The following is a 25,933-nucleotide window of genomic DNA, read 5'->3' as shown; positions in this document are numbered from 1 at the left end:
TGGCCTGCGTGAATAAATTCCACGATTACGTCTACAGCCGCCCGTTTACCATCGTCACGGATCACAAGCCGCTCCTGGGCCTGTTCGTGCCAGATCGCCAGAGGCCGCAGATCCTGTCCCCTCGCATGCTCCGGTGGTCCATCTTCCTCAATGCTTACTCCTTCAGGCTCGTTCACCGGCCTGGCCAGAGCATTGGGCATGCGGATGCCCTCAGCCGCCTGCCTGTCGAAGAGCCCGACCCTGACCTGTCCCCAGCTCACAATGTGTTGCTGCTGGAGACCCTGCCCAAACCTCTGCTCTACGCGTCAGACATTGCCGCCCATTCTGCGAAGGACCGCACCCTCGCCCGGGTTCTCAACTGGGTGGGGAAGGGGTAGCCAGTGAACTGTCCAGAGGCGGAATTCACGCTGTTCGCCGCCTGCCAGCACGAGCTGTCCGTCCACAAAGGGTGCCTGCATTGGGGAAGCCGGGTCGTCATTCTGACCAAACTACACACCAGAGTCCTGGAGGCCCTGCACACCTGCCACCCAGGGATTGTCCGCATGAAGGCTCTGGCTTAGCTACGTCTGGTGGCCCGGAATCGATGCAGCAGTGGAAGAATGGGTCAAGCGCTGCCAGCTCTGCCAGGAGTCGTGGCCTGAGATGCCGTGCGCCCCGATTCAACGCTGGGAGTCAGTGCATGCCCCGTGGTCCCGCATACATATCGACTTTGTGGGGCCGTTCCAGGGCAAAACCTTCCTAATCGTAGTGGACTCTTACTCAATGTGGCTGGAGGTGGTGGCTGTCACCACCATGACCGATCGGGTGGTCATCAGGGTTCTGCACCAGCTCTTTGCCACACACAGCCTGCCGGACACGGTGATCTCGGACAACGGGGCCCAATTCACGTCCGCGGAGTTCCAGGACTTTATGGGGCGGAACCTCATTCGGCATGTAACCTCAGCGCCATTCCACCCCTCCACGAACGGCCAGGCGGAAAGAATGGTGCGTACAACGAAGGACGCGTTGAGGCGACTTGTCTACAGGGACTGGGACGCGCGGCTGGTGGACTTTCTTTTGACCCAGCACACCACACCCTGCACCGCCTCGGGCTGGAGTCTTGCCAAACTCCTGATGGGTCGCTGCAAGACCCTGCTCGACTGCTTGCACCCGGGCCTGACGTTGGACCACCCCCCTGGCCGGGAGACCTCCACTGCCCCCAGGTCCGTGGAGCAGGAGAACCCAGTCCACATGCGCAACTACGGAGCCGGCCCTGCCTGGGTCCCAGCCACTGTCCAGGAGGTGACGGGGCCAGTCTCATATAGGGTTGCCACTCCAGAAGGGCAAGTCCTGCGGCTGCACATTGACCAACTGTGACGCCGGCTGGCAGACGTGCCCGACCCCGTTGCGGCCCGGGCGATGCCGGCAACCCCAGCAGCTGTGGGTAGCCCCGACAGTGCGCGAGCCGTGGCATCGGAGGTCGAGAGCCCCGAGGACCAGTCCCTGGGGCCCGCAATGGACCCCCATGCAGGCTGTGCTGAGGAAGTCGCCGCCCCCAACAGTACAACCGATCTGACAGCCGAAGAACAGCCCGCAGTTCCCCTTCCGGTGTCGCACCGTTCCCAGTGGGCTTGGTTGCTCCCGAGCCACCTCAAGGACTTTGTGTGCTAGGTAGGGGGAATGCTCGGACTTGGGGGGGGAGGGGTGTTATAAATGCATGTGTGTGTGTGATTGAATCAAGGAGAAAGCTCTGTGTAATTGCATCAGGGGAAACCCTGGGCAGCTTGGAGTTCCCCAAGGCTCCTGAACTGTATGCTCCCATTGGCTACTGGGTTTCCCCACCCAATCAAGGTTGTGGGGGGAGTGGCCGCAGGCAGCCAGGTGGGCAAATAAGCAGGGGTCTGGGCACTGTATTTTAGTTCTGTTCTCGTTCACCTAATAAAGCAGTTGCTGTTGGAACTCTGTGACCTCGTGTGTCTTCCCCATGCGGACTTAACAGTGGAGGAGTGGGGAGTTTCCTAACCACCACTCTTAACCACTACACCACTGCCTGCTGGTATTTCAGAATTTCCTTCTTCTATCTGACAAACAGAGCTTTGACTCTCAAAAGCTGATACCCTGGAAATCTTGTTGGTCTTTAAGATGCTACTGGACTCGAATCTTGCAAATGTATTCAAAATCTTGCAAATGTATTTAGAATGACACTGTGTACTCGCTGTTGTCCAGATTTCAGCTCTGAGCCCATTTTCTAGGCAAAGGGATCTTTCTTTGGACATGCCAGGAGCATTTCTAAGTTTCCTTTTTTCATCCTGTGCTGTGGTGGAGAGCAGGCAGTGGCCCCAAACCCTTTCACTAAGATGCTGATGAGTCTTTTCTCCTTGATTCTTGGCTGTCCTCTTTCAGATTGCTTCCTGAAACTGGGCGAACTGAACTTTGCCATAGAGGATTACAAGCAAGCCCTGGAGGTGGGCCCCATTGATCCTGGCCTGCAGAAGCGCATTGCTCGGTTGCACAATGAGCTGGGACTCCAGGAGTTCAGGAAGAGGTATGCTGAGACATGCAAAGGTGTGGGGTTCCAGCTTCACAAAGGGCATGTGCAGACACCCACACAAGAGTTCCTGACAAAATTTAAAAAATGGCACAAATGTACTTCTGCTTCCTGCACTGTGCACATATTGAAGGTAAACTACCTAGGTTGCCACAGATCTGAGATCAGATCACCCCTCTCTTTTGACATCTAAAAATAGCAGCTGTGTGTAAGTGCATGCATGCAATTGAGATCAGGATGCTGGGAAAGAGAAAGCAGTAATCCCCCCAGCACCATTCTCCCCCGAGGGGTTATATTTTTCCTCCAGAGGAAAATTGCATCTCCGGGGGCTGAGGAGAGTCTGGGGTAAGGGTGTGTTGCTCCTTTAAGAGACTTTTCCCATTCTTCTGGTTAGCATGAAATGCTCAGTGCAGGAAGTTGTCATCCGAAGACAACCTATAAAGACTATGATCTGGGAGGCCCAGGTTCGACCCCCCACTATTCCCCATGGAAGCTTGCTGTGTAACCTTGGGCAAGTCATTCTCAGCCTAGGCCTTTTATGCAGGATGTTTCCCCGCGGTCACCCCTGCCAACTGCTTCGGGGCTTTCTTTTGATTAAGCATTACTTTTCTGCCTATCAGAGGTCGCCTCGCTCTCCCCATGCATTCTGCTCACATTTTCCAGATTCTGGCTAAAACAGCTACTGGAAAACACGGGCAAAACATGCGGGGAGAGCGAGGCGACCTCTGACGGGCAGAAAAGGCATGCATAATCAAAAGAAATTCCCAAAGCAGTCAGCGGGGGTGACCGCAGGGAAATGTCCCTACATAAAAGGCCAAAATCTACCTCACATGGTTGTTGTGAGGATAAAATGGAGGAGAGGAGAACAATGCTTTATGTCCCCATTGGGGAGAAAAACAGAGTATATATATTTAAATAGATAAATGACAATTAATAAATAATCAATAGCCTGGAGGATTTTTAACATTGGTATATAACTATTGGGGCGGGAAGGCAGCTTAGTACAGCCCGATCTAGTCAGATCTCGGAAGCTAAGCAGGGTCAGCCATGGTTAGTATTTGGATGGGAGACCACCAAGGAATACCAGGGTTGCTACGCAGAGGAAGGCAATGGCAAACCACCTTTTCTGGTGCCTGCCAACTGTTTTTAGGGAGTGGGCGTGGCAAGGTAGGGCTTTTGCCAAGTAAGGCTTCTGATGGACTATTGGAGACTGGATTGGCTGTGCAGATGTTTTAAAATGTTGCCTTGGCAGCAGCTGCCACCACAGCAGAAGGATCTGGTCTGTGTTACTGAAGTTAAGCTGTGGCAATCTGGAAAGCCTGTGTGGTGTAGTGGTTAAGAGTTGTGGGACTTTAATCTGGAGAACTGGGTTCGATTCCCCACTCCTCCACATGAAGCCTGCTGGGTGACTTTGGGCCAGTCACTGTTCTCTCAGAACTCTCTCAGCCCACGTGGAGGCAGGCAATGGCAAACCACCTCTGAACATCTTTTGATTTGAAAACCCAAAGGGGTTGCCATAAATCGGATGCGAATTGATGGCACTTTACACACACACACAATATCATTTTGTGGCTGGCTCTGCCTCCTGCGGAAGCCATTTTGTGGCAGCCTTTTGTGACTGCACCCACTGTGCCCTGTTAGAATTCCAAATGTCGCCACAGGCTCAAAAAGGTTGGGGACCATCTTTCCAAAATGGACAAAACACTTCATGTCTCAGTAAAAGTGGACAATTGGCTTTCCTTTCCCTTAACATAAGAACATAAGAAAAGCCCTGTTGGATCATACCAAGGCCCATCATGTCCAGCAGTCTGTTCACACAGTGGCCAACCAGGTGCCTCCAGGAAGCCCACAACCAAGACGACTGCAGCAGCACCATCCTGCCTGTGTTCCACAGCACCTAAGATAATAGGCATGCTCCTCTGATTCTGGAGATAATAGGTATGCATCATGACCAGTATCCATTTTTACGAGTAGCCATGAATAGCCCTCTCCTCGTAGATCAGGTCCACTTCCCTCTTAAAGCCTTCCAAGTTGGCAGCCATCACCACGTCCTGGGGCAGGGAGTTCCACAATTTCACTATGTGTTGTGCCATAAAACTTTAGCGTTCCAAAGCCACTGGTGGTGGTGGTGGGGATATGGATCAAGGAAATGGGAGGTGGGGTAGGGTTTGTTCTCTTTCCCCTTGCCACCTCTCCCCTCTCAGGTGACCCATTTCTAGGTTGCTTTTCGGCCCCCACCAAAGGATTATCAGGCTACAATTTATGCATGTCTGTAATGTGTAGGTTGCTCTAAGGTCCTGGCCAGCTTTTCCCTTCAGCTTCCCAGTGCATTCTCCCTTTCAGACGATACCCAGAGGCAGAGACGTATTTCTCCCATGCGATTGAGAATAACCCTCTCGAGCCCCAGCATTACCTTCATCGGTGCAAGACCCGAATGTTTCTGCAGGAGGCGATGAGCGCAAAGGAAGACATTGTTACGGCCCTGCTCCTGAACCCCACAAGTGAGGAGGTATCTGTCCATATGAGTGTTTCTTTCCATCGCTGCCATCTTTCAGATAGGGGTGGGGGGAATCTTTTTTTCTTTATCAGGCTTGCAGCAGTGAAGCCTCACCTCTGACACCAAAGAGGTGACCGAGAGAGAGACAGAGACTGGCAAAAGGGCATTCTGGGAAGGAAAGAGAAAGGAGGCAGATGATTATCTTGTGGTTTGCTAGGTGGTGAGCAGGTGGCTAAAGAAAGAGATTCCAGGGCTCTGTTCTGTCTGAAAGGGCCATGCAACATTCCTCCCCATATACCCAAATCCCTGAGCTGTAAGGGCTAAGTGCTGAAGAAAATGCTCTCTGGACATGCTCAGGGGCTTTGTTCTCAAGGGCGTGGAAAACACACAGAGTAAACCTTGCGAGAAGGGAAGAGGTTGTGCATGTTGGGGAATTGAGTACTGGATTTATTTCATAACCACAGTTTTGTCTTGCCTGTTAACACCAATGCCTCGATGAGCCATCTGTGCTGTTGTAATATCCAGACTGCACAAGCACTCTTTGCTTGTACACCCTGGATCTTACAAGAGCACAGGCTAGCCTGATCCTGCTAGCTCGCAACTAATGCAGGGTTGGCCCTGATTAATATTTGGAGGGGAGACCACTAAGAAAGCCCAGGGTTGCCACGCGGAGGCAGGCAATGGCAAACCACATCTGAACGTCTCTTGCCTTGAAAGCCCTATGCAGTTGCCATAAGTCAGCAGCAACCTGATGGCATTTTCCACCACCACCACAAGCATGCTTTATATGAGGGGCTGCAGAAAGTCAGGTAATTTGTAGTTGACTTAGAATAAAACATCAAGATATGCTGCTTTGGATGTACTGCAACAGTTTTTAAAAATCTGTTCTGGCTACTAGTTTGGTCTCAGGTTGGCTTGGATCTATAAAGATTGTAAAGGACTACATTCTCCTGTATGAACCTGCCTGCTTATCGAGACCTTTCTCTGGGCAGTCCCCTGTCCCTATTCAGTAGGTGGTTGGTAACTGAGAACAGGGCCTTTTTATCAATGGCCACCTTCCCAAGATCCATCTTATTCTTATTTAGAAATATCCATCTTATTCTTATTTAGGCACCAGGGGAAAACCTTTTTATTTGCTGAGGCTTTCGATGGGGCGACGTACTTTTGCTTTGACCGTTGTTTTGCTGTGATTTGTGAATAGGCGGTTTGATTCCGGGAGTGTGTGGGTATGTTTTTAAGGTGAAAATGAGGTATATATGGATATCTGAAAGGGGAAAAATACTGGGACTGGAGGACCAGCAGCCACCAGGAACAGGAAAAACAAGTGGCATGAGCACAAGACTTAAGATGCTCAGTCAGGGAGATCCTGATGGGGAAACAAGAGATCCACCACATCCTTTTCAACTCTATCATGTATCTGGGGCCTTGGTCTTGTGTGAAAGCAGAGCTGAGCGTGTGCACAGCGGAATTCTGTAGTTTGGCTGCTTGAGGAATAAGTTCACGCTTAGGCTTGTTACTCAGAATAGAAATAGCAGATCTTTATTGTAAGAGAACTCCATACTGGATAGGAAAGGCAGAGTAAAGGCATCTAGCTAGTTAAGCTAGGCTGGAAAGAGATTGTAGAACACATGTCCAGCCCTCATGATGGACGAAGGGAGAGAGAAGGAAGGAACCCCCTTACTGCCTGTTTACTGCATCCTGTGAAACTCATTGCCACAAGATTCTATGACCTCTTAGGCAGATCATGAGAGGGAGGGCATCTTGGCTATCTTCTGGGCATGGAGTAGGGGGTCACTGGGTGTGTGTGGGGGGGAGGTAGTTGTGAATTTCCTGCATTGTGCAGGGGGCTGGACTAGATGACCCTGGTGGTCCCAACTCTGTGATTCTATGATTCAAAGTTGCAGTTATGGCTTCTGGCTCAGATGGATTTAAAAGAAGAATCAGAGGACTTCATGGAGGTTGGTTCATCTATGGCTATGAGCCACAGTGGTTAAAAGGGGTCCTCCATGCTTGGAGGTACCATACCTTTGGTTGCTGGGGAGGGTGGTCAGCAATCAGAGGGGAAGGTTTTGGCCTCTGTGCCCCTGCTGTGGGCATTCCAGGGCATCTGCTTGGCCACTGTGGCAAACAGGATGCTTGCCTAGATGGACCATGGGTCTGATCCAACAGTGTTCTTCTGTCCATATAGGAAAGGAAGGTTGGCTGCTGTATTCTCAAGAGGACAGTTACGCCATTGCAAACAATGAAGTGCCAGCGTGGTGTAGTGGTTAAGAGCGGTGGTTTGGGGTGGTGGACTCTGATCTGGAGAACCGGATTTGATTCCCCACTCCTCCACATGAGCGGCGGAGGCTAATCTGGTGAACTGGATTTGTTTCCCCACTCCTCCACATGAAGCCAGCTGGGTGACCTTGGGCTAGTCACACTCTCTCAGCCTCTCCTACCTCACAGGGTGTCTGTTGTGGGGAGGGGAAGGGAAGGTGATTGTAAGCTGGTTTGATTCTTCCTTAAGTGGTAGAGAAAGTCAGCATATAAAAACCAACTCTTCTTCTTCATCAGACTCTGCCTGTTTACATCAGTGATAAGAACTGGTGTAACACAGTGGCTCCGGTGCGTAGCTCAGATCGGAGGGGTTGCCAGTTCAAATCTTCCCTCAGCCTGTAAAACGGAGTTATTCCACCAGGCCTATAGTTGAGGGCAGCTACGGTTTTCCATCAGTTCTGGCCTCCCTACCCACCCCAGTTCCTCCTCATCTGTATATTGCTTCTTCTATTGCCATCTAAAATGAGCGTGGTGTATGAACCTGCAACCTCACCCCCGGCCTTGAGTGGTGACCACAGCCCCATCAGATGCCAGCCGAGCAAGGTGCAGTTTGTTTAACAATAAGACTGAGAGCTTCCTTTTCCTCAAGGGTTGCCTCTCTGGCCTCTGGCTCGTTTAGGGTTGCCCGGTCCCTCTTCACCACCAGTGGGAGATTTTTGGGGCGGAGCCTGAGGAGGGCGGGGTTTGGGTAGGGGAGGGGCTTCAATGCCATAGAGTCCAATTGACAAAGCGGCCATTTTTCTCCAGGTGATCTGATCTCTATCGAGTTGAATTAGCAGATCTCCTGCTACTACCTCGCAGTTGGCAACCCTAGGCTCGTTCCTGGGGTAAATTGTACTCACCAATAAGCACAGCTTTACGAAATATCGAGGTTTATTTGAAAGAAAAGTAAACAAAAATCCAAATGCTCTCAATTTACAACAAAGCAAAGGAAAACTGTCAAAACTGCCATCAAGGGGGGGGGGGGAACGTTCCACAGCCAGGGTGAAGCTAAAGCTTTATAACCTCCCCCACCAATCAAGGTTACACCCTTAATTAGTCTTGCAGCTGCAAGTGGGGTTGCCAACCTCCAGGTACTGGTACAATAAGTGAAAACACCTGTGCCAGAATTAAGGCAATTTGAAGAAATTGGCAGCACGAGGGCTCAATTATACAAGCCAATTTGGCAAACAGAAAATGTGATTTAATAAGGCATTAACTTCATGCCACACACACAAATGCAAACAATAGGAAAAAATAACACAATAATAAAACAATAACACAAATAAGCATTCATAGGTGCAAAGCTGTCCATTCAAACGGGGCAGAAAGCCTCCAGCATAGCAAAACACAATGATGCTGTAAGGCACAAGAGTCAAAGTAGATAACAATGCCCCACCCGGGAGTTCCAGGGGATGTATTAAAGTCCGAAAAGAAGTGGTCCGAAGAGGATTCAAGGTCAGGTCCAAAGGTATGAGAACGTGTGGCTAATCGTGCTTCCACGTTTCGAAGGGCTTCTTCAGCTCAATAATAAAGCAACCGGCAGTAAATAAAGACGAATTGTTGGTTAAGTAGCTGGTGGGACCGTCGCGCTGTGATATTGACAAAAATAAATGCCTAATATGATACAATGTAATATGCAATGGATAATACAAGAAGAACAGCATTCTTCTTGTATTAGATCTTCTGCTATTACAACTGATCTCCAACCGATAGAGATCAGTTCCCCTGGAGAAAATGGCCGCTTTGGCAATTGGACTCCCCAACCCCTGCCCTCCTCAGGCTCCACCCCAAAAACCTCCTGCAGGTGGCAAAGAGGGACCTGGCAACCCTGGCTGCAAGATTAGCACCACTTGCATAGATTCTGTTAGAAGGCCCTCACTGTGAAAGCACTTACAATCTTAAAGCCCAAAGAAGCCTGAGTAAAGGCATGGTACTTCCATACAAGGGGCCTGACTGTTCTCGCAGGCCCTGCAGCGGCCCCTACGCCTCAGTGAGCGCCATTTGTTTGGTTTCCATCTTAATTGAAGTTTTTATGGGGTCCTTTAATTATTTATTTTTATATTACAATTTTATTGTGTTATTATATTTTAGCAAATATCATGTTGTTAGCCGCCCTGAGCCCAGCCTCAGCCAGGGGTTGAGGGCAGGATAAAGATGTAAACAAACAAACAAACAAACAATGAACTCAGTAGGTGGATGCTCTTTGTCACCCGCCCCACCATAGAGGGATAACACTGTCTTGTCTTACATTCAAGTTGTTAAAAGGATTTTTGAGAGAATGAATATAAAGCTAAAACAGCACCGTTAATTTGTGGAACTCCCTGCCCCAGGATGTGGTGATGGCTGCCAACCTGGAAGGCTTTAAGAGGGAAACGGACATGTTCATGTTATCAATGGCCACTAGTCAAAATGGATACTAGTAATGATGCAGACCTATTCTCTCCAGGATCAGAGGAGCATGCCTATTATATGAGGTGCTGTGGAACACAGGCAGGATGCTGATGCTGCAGTCGTCTTGTCTGAGGGCTTCCTAGAGGCACCTGGTTGGCCACTGTGTGACCAGACTGCAGGACTTGATGGGCCTTGGCTAGATCCAGCATGGCCTTTCTTATGTTCTTATACAGATTTAGAACGAAGGGACTATCTTGAACTAGGTAGTAATGCCAAAAGGAAATGTGTACCCTCTTTCTGGTGACTGATTGCCCCATCTTTTCCAGTGCATCTAGACTATCTAGAACAGGGGTGGGGAACCTTTTTTCTGCTAAGGGCCATTTGGATATTTATAACATCATTTGCGGGCTGCACATTCTGGCCCTGCCCCCTTTAACCCCTCTATTGTCGCCACTTCTGCCCCCAGCCCTCTTGTAGTGCAGAGGAAATACGTTTCTCCACAGACCAGGTGGGAAAGGGTTAACATAGTTTCTTGGGTGGTCCTAGCAGCTCCATAGCTAATGACTCTTCTGCAAGGGGGAAAGAAGATTTCTTTTCTTGGCAAAACAAACATCCACCTTGAATAGAGGCTATTCCTGGCCGCGGGAGGGGGTGGATCGCCAGTCTTAGATCCTTAGAGCTAGAGATCTGGCAGGACCCACGAAGGGCCAGACCAAATGATTTCGCTGGCCTTATACGGCCCCTGGGCCTGACGTTCCCCACCCCTGATCTAATTCTTCACCATTCCAGCCTTTTGAAGACTTTGTTTCTTGGCCAGACATAATGCTTTAATCCTCAACGAATTATTTGGCAGATTATTTTAGCTAGCCCAATCGAACAGAGAATCTGCCTGTGTGGAAAGGCAAAGACAGAAACCCTTACCCCATTTTCTATTCAGTTGTGATTTATATTCTTCCATAAGATCTTCTCTTATTACTCCATTGATTTCATACTTTCCTGTATGTTCTCATGACTATCATGTAATCTATCTTCCGTCTGGTAAAGATTAGGCTGTTACTGTATCTATAGTTTATTATTTAATGGCCGCTGTGAAGCTACGTTGAAAGCTATAGTCAAGTTACACCTAAATGCTCATTTACAGGGGCTCATTTTGCACTGGAACTGGAACACAAAGCTCTTTGAAAACCGAATTGCTGAAGATTATTATATAAATGCCACAGATTGTGCTTCTTTCCAGTGAAACAATTTTTCTCCTTTTTTAACGTTTCTGTTTTCCGCAGAGCCACGCTCTTGCAAACAACCTCTTTCTGGGGGAGAACATTCAGACTATCCTTCATAGTAAAATTGCAGTTCTTGCTAAAGCTCGTTTGGATCGTAGGCTGGAAGCCTGTCCAAAGTATGACGCCCCGGCTGCTCCCGAGAGGTCAGTGTAAGGTTGGTTTATAATTTTGGGAGGTGGGGGTGTGTCCTGCCTTGGCTGCTTCTCTATGTGAGACTAGAGAGATGGTTACCATGAGATGGGGCTTCAGTGAAGTCTGGTGCTTGAAAAGGTGGGCCAGAGCAACTGCCCTATGAGGAGCGGTTAAAACGCTTAGGGCTGTTTAGCTTGGAAAGAAGGCGGTTAAGGGGAGACATGATAGAGGTCTATAAAATTATGCATGGTTTGGCGAGAGTGGATGGGGAGAAGCTTTTCTCCCTCTCTCATAATACTAGAATGCGGGGTCATCTGCTGAAGCTGGAGGGGGAGAGATTCCAAACAGATAAAAGGAAGTATTTCTTCACACAACTCATAGTTAAATGGTGGAACTCCCTGCCCCAGGATATGCTGATGGCTGCCAACTTGGAAGGCTTTAAGAGGGGAGTGGACACGTTCATGGAGGAGAGGGCTATCCATGGCTGCTAGTCAAAATGAATAAGAGTTATGATGCATACCTACTCTCTCCAGTATCAGAGGAGCGTGCCTATTATATTAAGTGCTGTGGAACACAGGCAGGATGCTGCTGCAGTCGTCTTATTGTGGGCTTCCTAGAGGCACCTGGTTGGCCACTGTGTGAACAGACCGCTGAACTTGATGGACCTTGGTCTGATCCAGCATGGCTTTTCTTGTGTTCTTATGTTCTAAGGTTTCTTAAATGTGCTACATTCATGTTCCATTGCGGGAATAGGAACAGCTAGTAGGATGCTACCTAACCTAAGGGGGCCAGTTACCAGTTGTGTGTTCCTACCTCTCTGCCAATTTCCATGGCTTCATAGCCAAATCCCACTTATAGATTTATGTTTCTTTGAGTGCCCAGGTCACAGGTTATAGTGCTTGTGGACAGCACTGCAAAATACTGAGATGGGAGTCCTGTTTCCCCGAAGAGTTATTCTAAATTAGGGACAGGTGATTTCGGCTCACTCTGGACCTCAGCAAAACCAGTGGCCCTAAGACCCCCTTCCCCCTTTGTTTGCTTTCTAAGAGCCCTTTGGCAAAGGCCTCCCCTTATTGTGTATCTCAGCCTTTTGTGCTGAGTCCATGCAAAAGGCTCCTACAATGCAACCATGATGCATAATATGACTTTGACTTTCAAAGATGACTGATGGGTGTATATCATTGCAAGGGGCAAGAAAATTACTTCTCTAATACAGTCAGGGGGTTACTGCACTTTGTATTCCCAGCGATGTATTAAGAGTTTGAAAATGTTATAAAAAACATCGCTTTAAAAGGGGTTTTGGATACCACGGCTTATAAATGGTTGGAAGACGTCTTCACAGCTAAAGGAGCCAAACAAAGTGTGAACAGTATTTTTTATAACGTTTTCAATCTCTTAATACATCGGTGGGAATACATAGAAAGTGCGAACAGTATTTTTTATAACGTTTTCAAACTCTTAATACATCGCTGGGAATACAAAGTGTGGTAACCCCCTCAGTCAGGTTTTGGAAGTTAAAGTCACATTGTATACGTTGGTTGCTTTTTAAGAGCCCTTTGCTTGAGATTCAGAATGATCAGGTTAATTGGGGAGACCTTTGCCAATGGGTGCTTCAAAAGCAGCCAGGCTGCATAATGTGACTTGGACAGTATTAAGAAAGCAATGGGATAACCCAGTCAAAGGAATGTTACGTACTTGGGTGGTTCTGTAAGAGCCCTTTACATTATAATTCCACATGAATGTTTGCAGTACATATTAAGGGGGAGCCCTTTGATAAAGCCTGAACATTGACGACTCTTATGTAGAAGAAGAAACAAGAGTGCCTAGAGATCTGCTCTCCAAAGGAACAGGAAGGGCCGTTCCAGTGCACAAATATGAGTCATGTCCCAGTGAATCTTAGCCATGGCTGCATGTTTGAATTCAGGTGGATGGAGGGCTTCTATTGTTTCTCTGTTCCAAAGGAGAAAAAAACCCTTTGGTGTTTTTTCAGTCGACAGATTGCAAACACCCACTACTTATAGTTGCTGAGAAAGTCTTTAATTTGTTAGGCTTTCAAGAGATGGGGGTGAACAGAAGTACAAAAACATACTAAAGGCAATGAGAAAACCAAATGGCAGGACAAGAATGTAATTTTTATAATGACCCACAATACAGATATAATGATTATATAATGTCTCGCTATAAAAAACATGAACTTTTTGACAGCTTTCTGATAGCTGCAGCTCGCGGCTTCACATGAATGAAGTGTAACCCTCAGTTGACAGAAATATACATACATAGAACAGACAAAATCAGGATGGGCTTAGGGAGAGGCTATTAGGAAATGAAGCCAGAAGATCCAGCAATCAATGTCCATTTGGAAGAGTAAATTAAAGTGTGGACCAATCCCAACTGCTACTAAACTGGCAAATCAAAAGGAATACAGGTTGAGGTTCCCCTATCCAGACATCCAATATCCGGACTGATCCGAAAACCAGACTTTTTGAGCCGGCATGCAGCCATTACTCACAAGCCCTCAGCAGCATGCTAGTTTGCTTTCTGATGGTTCAATGTACACAAAATTATTACAAATACTATTTAAAATTGCATTCAGGCTATGTGTATAAAGTGTATATAAAACATAAATGAGTTTCGTGTTTAGACTTGGGTCCCATCCCCAAGATATCTCATTGTGTATATGTAAATATTCCAAAATATGGAAAGATTTGAAGTAAGGACCACTTCTGGTCCCAAGCAGTCCAGATAAGAAGAGAAGAACAGTTGGTTTTTCTGTGCCGACTTTCTCTATCGCTTAAGGCAGAATCAAAGCGGCTTACAATCACCTGCCCTTCCCCTCCCCATAAGGAACCTGTAATGCACTGTCGGTTTGTTCTCCCATAGTATGTTTTTGCACTTGCTTTTCCCTCCCATGTGTTTTAGAGGGTTGTTTCTTTTGTTTAACTGATAGTTGTTTGCAGGGGCTTTCAGGAGATGGCAAATAAAGGAGTGTTTAGTGGGAGTTCCCTGGGTACCAGAAGGCCCAGCTATGGTAGTTCAACAAAGGCTAAGTCAATCACTGATCTGAAGTTGACCTTCCAATGCTGGTCACACCCAGACCCGTCTTTCCCTGCCGTGACCTTTTGTTCTGCTCGCTTCCTCCCCTTTCCAGATTCCCACTAGCTGCCGACCAGCCGAAAGACGAATCCCCTCAGAAGGAAGGGCCAGAGAGTCCGGCAGGGGACGGGCATGAATTGGAAGCAAGGAGACTGTATCAGAGGCAACTTGCCTGCTGGAAGAAATCAAACAAAGTAAGTCATGACCTCTACCAGGGCAAGATGGCGTCTCTTTGTCTTTAGGGTAGTGGATGCTTTGGTGGATGCAGCTGAAAATCAGTTTGGTCATTTAAGTTTTTCCTGAGATTTGTACAGAGACTGCTTTGGGAGCACTGACTTTTAAAACACGAGACTTCTAAAAATAAGTCCAATTCCTGACTCTGCAAGCCAAATTTAGCCACATCTGTCTGCCTGTCTAGGACAGCAACCACAGGATACACATAGCACTTGCCATGGTGGATCACACAAGTTGTTGGTCTGCTTTAAAGCAACAAGAAGTGTTAATTTTGCAAACAACTCATCTTCAGATGGAATTGCACTTGGCTGCGATGTCAGCAGTTCTCGTTACTCTTCTACAGGATCTAGTTTAGAAGCCACTGGATCTTTGAAAGAATTCCCATTTTTCTCCATGTTGGGTTATGTTTAAGAAAAGTCTTTGAAGATGGGGAGGGGCTGTGGCTCAGTGGTAGAGCATCTGCTTTTCATGCAGAAGGTCCCAGGTTCAATCCCTGGCATCTCCAGTTAAAGGGACTAAGCAAGTAGGTGATGTGAATGATCTCTACCTGCGACCCTGGAGATCCGCTTCCAGTCTGAGTAGACCATACTGACTTTGGTGGATCAAGGGTCTGATTCAGTATAAGGCAACTTCATGTGTTCCTGTTTCAGCTTTATCACACTTTACAAATGCGGGAGGGGGGACACTTAGATTCATATCCACACACGAAGAGTATTAGATCATGATGGATTTCAAAGGGAGATTAGAAAACGAGACTACTGAATTATAACTAATAATGAAGCTCAAGACTATGCATTCTCCAGGACTTAATAGAGATCTGGGATTCCTGACTCATTATCAATGCTGATTTCTCCATACCTACTACCCCTCTGCATATCACATCTAATCCAGTCACACCTGCTAATGTAATTTACTTGCTTTTGACATTTACATTGCGTGTCTAATTCTCTCATCTCTACTTAAGGATAGATGGAATCACATTCTAGCTGCATCTGAAGAAGTGAGCTGTGGCTCATGAAAGCTCCTACCCCGCCAGAAATTTTGTTAGTCTTTAAGGTGCTACTGGACTCAGCGACAGGGTTTTTTTGGCTCGTCATTATATGTCAAAAAGTCAACACCAGGAGCATCAAAACCAGCCTTTGGAAGAATCGTTTGCTTTCTGAAAGAGTGCATCTTGGCTTGGTTCTATATATGGCATGTAGCAGAATATGGGTGCAGTTAAGAGCCAGGGCCAAACTGTTTGTACCTAAGCCTCAGGTTTCCCCTTCTCCATGGGCCTCAGATTCTCTCCCATGCAGATTCTCTTTTCCATGCAGGCCTGGTGCACTGTGGATTGCATGCTTTGCCCGCTTCTCACATTAGTCAGTTCTTCTGGGTGCCACCTTATCTGTATTTTATGGGTTTTAATCTATTTTAATTGTTTTTCTGTTTTTAAATGTATTTGATTGGTTGTTACCCACCCCGAGCCCCCTGTAGTGGGGAAGGGTGGCATATAAATCTAAAATATAAATAAAAACATAAATGTAATCTCAGCTTTGCCACAAGCCAGGAAGAGTGGGGGAAAGTGGCCCATGAAGGGAGGGAAAGGGGTCATGAGCTCAGTTTTCCAAAACATGGTTGGAGGATCTGGAATGATACAGCTTCTCTGGCTCATAAGCAGCCTGCTTAGTGCAGCTTTCCACCCATCAGGTTTTTCACTCAGCCAAGTAAAATTACAATATAGAAGAGATTCATAAGGATTTGTTTGGGAATAATACTTTCATGCATACAACTCTACACAGATGCATGGTTTGCCCCAATGAGAAAGGAAGGCTGCAATCCTAAGAACGCTTTCCTGAGAGTAAGCCCCATTGAATAAAGCACCTCACTTTTGTGTAGACCTGCTTACAATTTCTCCTTGACAGTGCAACCCGAAGAACACTTTCCTGGAAGGAAGCCCCATTGACCTGAGCAAGATTCCAAATAGACCTGATTAAGATTGCTCTCAAACAGCTGATTCCTGATCCTTGCAGCGGCCGGGGATGGCGTGGCTGAGGCGCCTCCAAAGAGGCTGAAAAAGGCCTTTAAAAAAATCAAAAATGTGGGGGGGAAGCCCCATTGAATAGAGATGCTGTGCCAAGAAAAACCTGGTGCAGCAACGCTGGGGCTGGAGGGGCTTACGAAGCTGACTATAGTTAACTCCACCCCTGGGAACGTTCCCCCACGCAGGCGCCGCATTTCTCTTCCGGGATTTGGGCCTCAGAGGGACTGTGGTGTCGGAGGAGCGGCATGCAGCTCCATAGCGCCCAGGTTCCGACGGAACTGCCCACACTGCCAGTGTAAGGGCCTTATTCCATGGTAAGAGGGCACTTCCGCTGGCGGCAGGGTTGCGCCGCCTCCACTACACTTTCAGCCCCCAACCTCAGGAATGGGCTATATAGCGATTTGCAGGGCAAAAGCTTGCTGAAAGTCTGTGGCTCAACATCTTTCGGTTTTTATGTTAGAAAAGCTTCTGATACTAAGTCCACATTTCTCATGTGTCTGGCAGGTAAATGAAGAGCTGAAGGAAGTACGAGAGAGGGTGTGTCTGGAATCTCATAGCGCCCGGCTGGACCCCAACCCTACATTGCCAGAAAAGAAACGTTCTGATGAACCTTACCACTGGAAGAAGTTCAGCCAAGGCATTAGTCATTTTTAGTCATAGTTAATTTTGATAATCGGTAATTTTGCTAACAAGTTATTTACATACCAATGTATATTTTGTGGATTCGTTCATCCAAACTGTCCTTGGTATGAAGGGGGGGGGCAGTTTGTTGTAGATGCCATTCTGTACCCAGCGGCACAAATGTCCTTCTGCACCCAAAGGCCTAAGCAAGTCTGAAATGGAATTTGTCAGGTCAGACTGTAGGATTCACATACTAGTTCAGCGGAGGAAGTGTGCTTGTAGACTTCAGAATCTGTAACGAATGCGGCTGCAATACTAAGCAGTTATCCCTATTGACTTCAATGGGCTTAGAAGGATAACAGTTTCCTAGGGGGGAAAAATGAGCTAAAGGTAATTTTGATTCACTACTAATCCTAACCACTGCACTTTAACACCCTCTGGAAAGAAAGCATATTTTCACCTTTTTATTTATATAAATTAAAACAGACTTTTGAACACAGAAAACAATGTTCTTCTTTCCTCAACACAGTTGACCCATAAAATTTTATGAGCAAATGAAGGGGTTTCCGTGGGAATTTTGACCAGAGCTTTCAAAGGATCCTCACCCTGTCCAGCAAAAATACTGTCAGAAAGCCTTACAGAACATGACTCTTCCCTCTTCCCCTGTACCCCCCTGGAGAGAAGTAGGTCTGTTCCAACAGCTTCCACCGAGGGAAAGATCAAGGACTTTTTCTGCCAGCTATGAAATTACAACAGCTTGTGCGCTTTGTGCTTATTTGCACACAGTCCCAACCCAATGGTGCTGTGGCACACTCAGTAAGCCTTCTAAGAGCAGCTTGAGATCACTTGCACGATTATCTCTGGTGCACTGCACAGCAAAGTAACACTTCAGCGCCTTTTCTGACTTGTGGGCCCCTCAGAAACGTCAAGGTGGCAAAGTCGGAACAGAAACCCCAGTTCTTTCTGGAGCAGTAAAGGGAACATTAAAGAGATCTTGGTTGACTTTTCACAGGGAGATAAAGAAGTACTCTTATCTGAAACCAGAATCCCAAGCTGGTGAAAGATCTATTCCTAGGCCTATCACATCGCTGGCCGACACAGCTGGTTTCATTTTCTCATCCTAGAGGCAGCTGCCATTGAAATCGTCATCTGATAGCACCTAATTGCAATGAGGAATATAAACCCGGAAGGCAACTTTGTTAAGTTTACCCCAGGGAGTCTAACCCGTATATTTAAAGGCATTCAAAGTGCCATTCCCAAGCGGACGGTAGGCTTTAGCACATCGATGTTGTCACAGTTTTAAAATGTAGAAATAAGATATCAGAGTCCAGAAAAAAATTGAGTCACTTGTGCTGCAGCAAGGAATCTAAATTTGATAACAGTCCAGGAAAAAGGTGTCTATAAAATGCTGTAAAAGCAGCCAAGATTCCATTCTGAACCACCACAGCCACTTCTTTTGGGTATTCAACAGTCCCCAGAGCAAGGGCAAAGCATGAACTTCATAAAGTGCATTCCAATTAAGTCACTGTTGCTCTTTCTGGAAAGTCACATTGCTGGCCCTAAAGCAGATCACGACGATCAGAGAGACGGTCTTTGGGCTGAACGTTCAGAATCGAAAAATTACATCCATTTGTTCTGAGCAAACTTAAGTGTCTCGTCTAGCCTTTACAGGCAAGCAGCTGGATTTTCGAAAGAAACGCCTCCACACCGGTCAGAGAAAGAAGGGGATACGTGAAGCCACGGTTTTGCAGCCTGTGGACGAGAAAACTCTAGCCTCTTCTGGAAAGTAAGGGATGCTCTCGGCAACTGCCTGGATGACGTCAGGCGATGCCTGCAGGCCTTGGCTGGCAATCTCATTTGCCACACACTGCTTTACGTGGTGCTGCTTCAGAGGAAGGAAAGGTACCAGGAGGTCAATCAGGTGTTGCTCAATTATTCCAGATTTCCAAAATCCATCTGCAGGGGGAAAAAGATGAAACAAATGTTTTAAAAATTTGAAGGGATACACATACGCTGAATGGGAAACCAGAGGTGACAGCATCACAACCCATGTAATAAAATTGGGTATCTGCGGAATTCCTTAGGTAAAGATAGTCCCCCTGTGCAAGCACTGGGTCATTCCTGACCCACGGGGTGACGTCACATCCCGACGTTTACTAGGCAGACGGTGTTTACGGGGTGGTTTGCCATTGCCTTCCCCAGTCATCTTCCCTTTACCCCCAGCAAACTGGGTACTCATTTTACTGACCTCGGAAGGACGGAAGGCAGAGTCAACCTCGGCCCGCTACCTGAAACCTGACTGCAGTACTGCAATTTACCACTCTGCGCCACGGGGCTCTTAAGGTTAGGTAGGTGAGTAATTTAATGTGCAGCATTGGTAGGGGACGCAGAACCCTTTCCCTTGCCTGTGCTACCCCATGGCTGTTTTCCTCCTGGCAGGGCTCTGAAATTGTGGGGTGGGAGGGGAGAAGTGGCTTCAGGGAAAGAAACATGAGTAAGGAATTTCAGCACTTCCCTCCCTCTCTCAAACAATAAACTCACTTTGGGGGTTTTCAAAAACACCTTCTAGAATTGATACTTCCAGATCCTGAAGGACGATCTCCTCTCGGTCTTTGCGGTTCCGCCAGAGATCCAGAGTCATTTGGTTAATCTGCTCCCCTCCAGCATTGCTACCAGAGAACAAGACAGGATGTTAGGAAAATATGTCCTGAGAGATTAGTCTACATCCTGTTCACAGAAGTATGTCTCTGTGCTCTAAAAGCACAGAGGCCACCTGCTAGGCCATCAAAAACAAGACTAAAGTTGGGCATTTTCAAGCAAGAGAAGATTCTACTTCATACAAGACTCATTTGAGTTGGTTTATATATGCCGGCTTTCTCTACCTTTTTAAAGAGAATCAAACTAGCTTACATTCTCCTTCCCTTCCTCTCCCCACAACAGACACCTTGTAGGGCTGAGAGAGTTCCGAGAGAACTGTGACTAGCCCAAGATCACCCAGTTGGCTTCATGTGTAGGAGTAGGGAAACCAACCCGGTTCTCCAGATTAGAGTCCACCACTCTTAACCACTACACCAACAAGCTTGAGCATTTGGTTTACGATTATCAGGAAGGAAATATAACGATAGAAGGAAAAATAATGCCCTCAGTCAGCAAACGATCCCCCAACAGAGAATTACCCACAATCTCTTATGTGCTATTTAATCTGTTTCTACCTAACAAATATGAAGATCGCTTTCCTGTAGTTGGTTCCATATACAACCCAAGAGGGGCCCAGAAATGGAATAATCACATCAATTAAGCCTGGGTGCATCTTATCCATCTCGTCAAAGAGAAAGAGTGATCGGCCACAGTGGGTCAAATTCCCCTGGATCCAACTCTTCAGGTCTTTCTAGACAGAAATACAGAATAGAAAACTTAAAACAGACAGGAACTCTTTTTTAAAAAAAAACATTATTTTAGGTTTTTACTGCAGAGCTGTCGATTTGTTAATTTTTAAGCTGTCAAAATACTGAATGCTTCACAAATGTAGGTGTCATCCTGATCCAGGTGCTCAGTTAAATCGTTCCAAATTTTAGTATACAGGCTGTCAAAACAATGTAAGCAGCATCGTTACAGGAAGTGCATGCATTCTGAAGGTTAGGTGAGGCTAAACTCAAGCGGCCAACTTCTTTTTCTTAAAAAAATCATGGAAGAGGCCTAACATGAAGCACCACAAGAAAAGAAAGCTTGCCGTTCAACCCTGAAAGGCAATCTCCTTACCTTATACTGTTCAAGGTGTTCTGCATGAGGGAAGTGAACCACTGGGGAGAACTGGTGGACGTACGGGCTGAGATGCCCCGCACGGAAGAGGTAGTGGATCAGGAGAGAGCTCGTGTAGGTTTTGCCTGTGCCAGTCCAGCCGTGGAATGACATCACCAGAGGCTTCACAGGAGCGGGATTTTGCACAAACTCCCTCACCCCTTTCACGACAAGCTGCCTTACCAAGTGCTGGCCAAACAGGTTGAGAGCTAAGTCACACTCCAGACCTAAAATGAATTGGGATCAAGAGATGAAGGGCTGGAGGACACAGAAACATTGCCCAGTTTTAAGAAGAGTTGGTTTTTATACCATGATTTTCTCTACCTTTGAGGAGCCCCAAACTGGATTACAATCTCCTTCCCTTCCTCTCCCCACAACAGACACCTTGTGAGGTAGGTAGGGCTGAGAGAGTTCTGAGAGAACTGTGACTGGCCCAAGGTCACCTAGCAGGCTTCGTGTGGAGGAGTGGGGAATCAAACCTGGTTCTCCAGATTAGAGTCCACCACTCTTGACCACTACACCACGCTGGCCAACCTTATCTCCATATTGCAAAAATCTCTCTCATAGGATCAAGGTCCTCTCACTCCAGACCATGACTGACACTAGGAACTACCCATCTGAACCCTCCCAATCAAGTGGCTAAGGGATGCATCACTCCCTGTCTTTATCCAAACTTCCTTTGCAAGCCAACCCCGTTTCTCCCCCCTTCCCACTCCATCAAGATTTCCCCCCTAAAACCCCACTCTTCCTCTCCTCTAGTCATAGGACAGCAGCCACCCTCTCCGCTGGAGGACTGCAAACTTCTCCCTGGGCCCGTCAAAAAGTCCGGTGAGATCCATCACCCACTTCACCTTTCTCCTAAATTCCTTTATAAGCCTTCCTCTTCTTTTCCCCAATCCACCCTCTTCTCCATCAGTATTTCCTCTCTAGCTCCCTACTCTCTCAACCCACTCTCTTTTAAGCCATTAGAAATATCAGGGTAGTCCCCCTTCCCTCCATTTCCAAGACCCCTTTGTCTCACCTTTCCAAATACCTCCCCCCCCAATCAAATTTCCCCCTCCCAACCACCCCTTACAGAGCCTGGAGATCTTCCAAGAATTACAGCTTATCTCCAGAGATCAATTCCCCCTAGGGCTGCCAACCTCCAGGTGTTGGCTAGAGATCTGCTATTACAACCGGCCGACAGAGATCAGTTCACCTGGAGAAAACGGCCACGTTGGCAATTGGACTCTATGGCACTGAAGCCCCTTCCCAAATCCCGCCCTCCTCAGGCTCCACCCCCAAAATCTCCAGGCATTTCCCAACCTGGAGCTGGCAACCCTAATTCCCCCTGGAGAACAGTGGCTGCTTTGGAGAATGGACTGCATGTAGGGTTGCCAAGTCCCTCTTTGTCATCGGTGGGAGATTTTTTTGGGGGGCGGAGCCTGAGGAGGGCGGGGTTTGGGGAGAGGAAGGACTTCAACGCCACAGAGTCCAGTTGCCAACGCGGCCCTTTTCTCCAGGGGAGCTGATCTCTATTGGCTGGAGATCAGCTGTACTAGCAGATCTCCAGGTAGTACCTGGAGATTGGCAACCCTAACTGTATGGCATTTTATACCCTGCTGAGGTACCCCATCCCTTCCCTGGCTCCAGCCCTAAATGTCCAGGAACCCCCCAACCCAGAGTTGGCAACCACGTGGCCACCCGTCCCCTGCTGGGCTTCCTGCGGCCCCTCCCCCCCCCGCCCGCTCACCCGGCAAGTCCGGCCGGAAGTCGCACTCGCAGGAGGCCGAGAAGCTGCACTGCCAGGAGCTCAGCCCCCAGGGGGCGCCCGAGCGCACCAGCCCCAGCAGAGGCAGCAGCGCCAGGAGGACCCTGCCCCTCCCCATGGCGCGCCTGCGCGGTGGGAGGGCAGCGGAGGCGCCCGGCCGCGTTCGATTCCCCCCACCCCCGGCTCCCAGCCTGCACCGCGGGGCTCAGGCCGGCCGAGCGCTATAGGCTGATCGAGAGGAGGGTTTTCCCCCGCGTTCTCTCGGCCCCCCCAGTACTTCCGCGAGGGGGCGTGGCCGGAAGGGGGCGTGGCCTGGTCAGTTCGAGGATGGCGGGAAGGCTTTTTTTAGGGCGCGTTTAGGCTGCGGGGTGGTCGGCGGCCGTTGGTGGGTGATGTTTGAACAGGGAGCTGAGGCGGGGGGAGGCAAAAAATACGGGAGGTCAGGAGGTCAGAATTGGCGTCTGGCCTTGCAGCTGGCTTGGACTCGGACTCTCTCTGAGGGAATTGGCGTATGACACCACTGCTGCAAGATTGGTCTATGCAGCTAAACGGAAAATGTCTGAGATACCACACAAGAATGACTGGATAAATAAAATGTTTGAACTAGCAGAAATGGCTATACTTACTGCTTTAGTAAATCAAAAAGACAATGAAGAATATTGTCGAAGGCTTTCAAGGTCAGAGTTCATTGGTTCTTGTAGGTTATCCGGGCTGTGTGACCGGGGTCTTGGCATTTTCTTTCCTGACGTTTCGCCAGCAACAATTGCAGGACAATTACTCAGCTCAAACCCAACCCCTTTCTGACTACTATATATGATTCTTCCTACACACTTGACGCTGAGAGACACTGTCCTTCAGTGTTACTACTCTGAAGATGCCAGCCACAGCTGCTGGCAAAACGTCAGGAAAGAAAATTCCAAGACCACGGTCACACAGCCCGGATAACCTACGAGAACCTACAATGAAGAATATGTGAGAGAATGGGAGGCATAGATAACATATTGTGAAAACGAATTAAATATGGGAAATGTTAAAGGCTATGATTTAATCTAATTCAATTGATCAATGTTGAAAGGATGTATTCAATAATTAAAGTGTATAGGATAATATGTAGTTTATAGAAATGATATCATGAATTATAGAATTAGAAAACAAATACAGAGGGGATTATATAGATATTAATTTGATAGGGGAGGGGAAGTCAGAAAAGTCAATACTGATTAGGCTGATTAGTTTGGAATTGTTTTATTTTATGTAACTCTGAAGATAATATTGAAATTGAATGTGACTTAAGAAAATAAAAAAATATTTTTTTAAAAAAACAAACCGCAGATAACAGAATGGATTAAACAAAATTGTTATAGGCAATAATGCTAGGTTCAATTTAGGCATATGTATTATTCACTCATAAATATGCAATAATATGCAAACATTCAAAACAATACAGTACGCATTGTTACAGTCACAAGCGTTATATGTCATTCTCAGAGTCCTGTGCGAATATATTGCTATCTTGCATAGAGGAGACGTAGAGAGGTAGTCCTGTGGGCATCAAGCCACTTGAAGTGTAGGTATCAGACTGTTTCTGTCACTGTAGCTTGGAGTCTAATAACTCGTCAGTCATCTGAGTGGCAATAGTGGAACATATCAAGTGGATACAGGGTGACTGATGTATCCCTTTTTCGACCACTAGGAGGTCTTCATCAGCTGCCAACTCGGGCTGTATAGTAACATGCTCCTTCGTTGGGTAGGATCATATACGGCGCCCTGTATCCACTTGATATGTTCCACTATCGGCTGGATATCAGTTGTAGTAGTGGGAGAACTCCAGCCACCACCTGGAGGTTGGCAACCCTATTCAGGGGCAAGCTAAATAGGTGTCAAGAGAAAAAGTGGACAGGGTGAGGGGGGAAAAATAAGGCTGAACAAGGAGTAAAGTCTTCATTGGGCATAGAAGGGTGTGTGAGGATTGCCCTATATGTCTCTCCAGAGACAGATTTTTTTCCTGTTATATTTAGGTATGAAGTATATGAGGGAATGTAGTTGTCCACATGCTACTACTATCCCAATAGTTGTACCGCTGATGTTTTTCTCATTTTGAGGCATATGCGAGTTCTTTGTCTGAACTATAGGAAATAAATAGTGAAATGGTGGGGCTCCCTGCCCCAGGATATAGTGATGGCTGCCAACTTGGAAGGCTTTAAGAGGAAAGTGGACATGTCCATGGAGGATAAGGCTATCCATGGCTACTAGTCAAAATGAATGAGTCATGATGCATACTTACTCTCTCCAGGATCAGAGGAGCATGCTCATTATATTAAGAGCTGTGGAACACAGGTAGGATGCTGCTGCTGCAGTCGTCTTGTATGTGGGCTTCCTAGCGGCACCTGGTTGGCCACTGTGTGAGCAGACTCCTGGACTTGATGGGCCTTGGTCTGATTTAGCAGGGCTTTTCTTATGTTCTTAAATTTCTCACAGTATTGAAGCACCATGTCTATTTTTTTGGGGGGGGTAGCAGTAGATTTTCAACACTAAGCATTTTTTTTCTTGGTTACTTTTATGTTTTTAGTTTGGAGTATTTGTTGGTATTGCAACCACGCTGTGTTTGTATATTGATCTATCTATATGATCACATAGGAGTTTTGTATTTCTTGCCTGGAATCAGGCATTTCTCTTTCAGACATCATTTGTGTTTTGGGGAGATCTGTTAGTCTAAATATCCTGCTGTTCTCCATGTCCAAAAGGGGTTTGGTTGCAATCTGTTGCAAATGATTAATATATTTTCTCCTATATCTTAAGTTAAAGGGTTATATGTGCTTTTTCTATAGGTGAAAGCGGGCAGGAAGGAGGAGTGGTGTGATGTCAGAAGACCTTTCTCTGCAGTCCCCACCAGTGAAGGTTCTGGCTGTACAGCTCAGACGCTGCTGTCGGGCCCCTGGTGGTCAGTGGATGATGGCTCGGGAGGAATACGGACTTCCCCCGTTGGCCGTTCCCCTGGTGTGGATGCAGGGCACAGTGCTCAGCGTGGACCAGGATGGCTCGACGGTGCATATGCAAGATGAAAGCGGCTCTTTCACAGTTCAAGGAGCAGATAAGGTCCCCAAAGGATGGCCTTGCCTCAGTGCTGGCAAGTATGTGATGGTAATGGGTCAGGTTCTGTCTTGTAGCCCGGAGCCCATCCTTCGAGCAGTGAAGATGACAGCTGTTACGGACAGTGTCTTGCATAGGAACATGTGGGGACTGGAAGTGGAGGATTTGCACAGAAATCTCCCTTAGTGGTAGAGGC

General features: G+C 47.4%; 3 protein-coding genes and 1 non-coding gene across 4 annotated transcripts in view; 3 read left to right on the top strand and 1 right to left on the bottom strand.

The window, feature by feature from the left end:
* Nucleotides 1–11,149, top strand: part of TTC16 (tetratricopeptide repeat domain 16) — a 35,489-nt gene extending 24,340 nt beyond the window's left edge. The window contains exons 8-10 of the mRNA XM_056860170.1: nt 2,383–2,524; nt 4,871–5,036; nt 10,997–11,149. Of these exons, the coding sequence (XP_056716148.1) occupies nt 2,383–2,524; nt 4,871–5,036; nt 10,997–11,149 (461 nt within the window). The remainder of the gene's footprint in view (nt 1–2,382; nt 2,525–4,870; nt 5,037–10,996) is intronic.
* A 3,739-nt stretch (nt 11,150–14,888) lies between these two features.
* On the top strand, nt 14,889–14,960 carry TRNAE-UUC (transfer RNA glutamic acid (anticodon UUC)). Its single transcript has one exon. It is a non-coding gene; the product is annotated as a tRNA-Glu (tRNA).
* Nucleotides 14,961–18,794: 3,834 nt separating this feature from the next.
* Nucleotides 18,795–22,765, bottom strand: TOR2A (torsin family 2 member A). The gene is made up of 5 exons (XM_056860169.1): nt 22,630–22,765; nt 20,859–21,124; nt 20,312–20,487; nt 19,641–19,768; nt 18,795–19,055 (listed from the first exon to the last, which is right to left on the bottom strand). The coding sequence occupies exons 1-5, from the start codon at nt 22,763–22,765 to the stop codon at nt 18,811–18,813; spliced, it is 951 nt and encodes a 316-aa protein (XP_056716147.1). The 3' UTR covers nt 18,795–18,810.
* Nucleotides 22,766–25,506: 2,741 nt separating this feature from the next.
* Nucleotides 25,507–25,933, top strand: RMI2 (RecQ mediated genome instability 2). The gene has a single exon (XM_056860821.1). It carries the CDS (start codon nt 25,507–25,509, stop codon nt 25,921–25,923), a length of 417 nt encoding a protein of 138 aa, XP_056716799.1. The 3' UTR covers nt 25,924–25,933.

Source organism: Euleptes europaea, chromosome 14 (assembly GCF_029931775.1).
Source record: "Euleptes europaea isolate rEulEur1 chromosome 14, rEulEur1.hap1, whole genome shotgun sequence".
Lineage (NCBI taxonomy): Eukaryota > Metazoa > Chordata > Lepidosauria > Squamata > Sphaerodactylidae > Euleptes > Euleptes europaea.
Note: the sequence above shows the minus strand (reverse complement) of the source record. Positions and strands in the feature narration are given on the sequence as shown.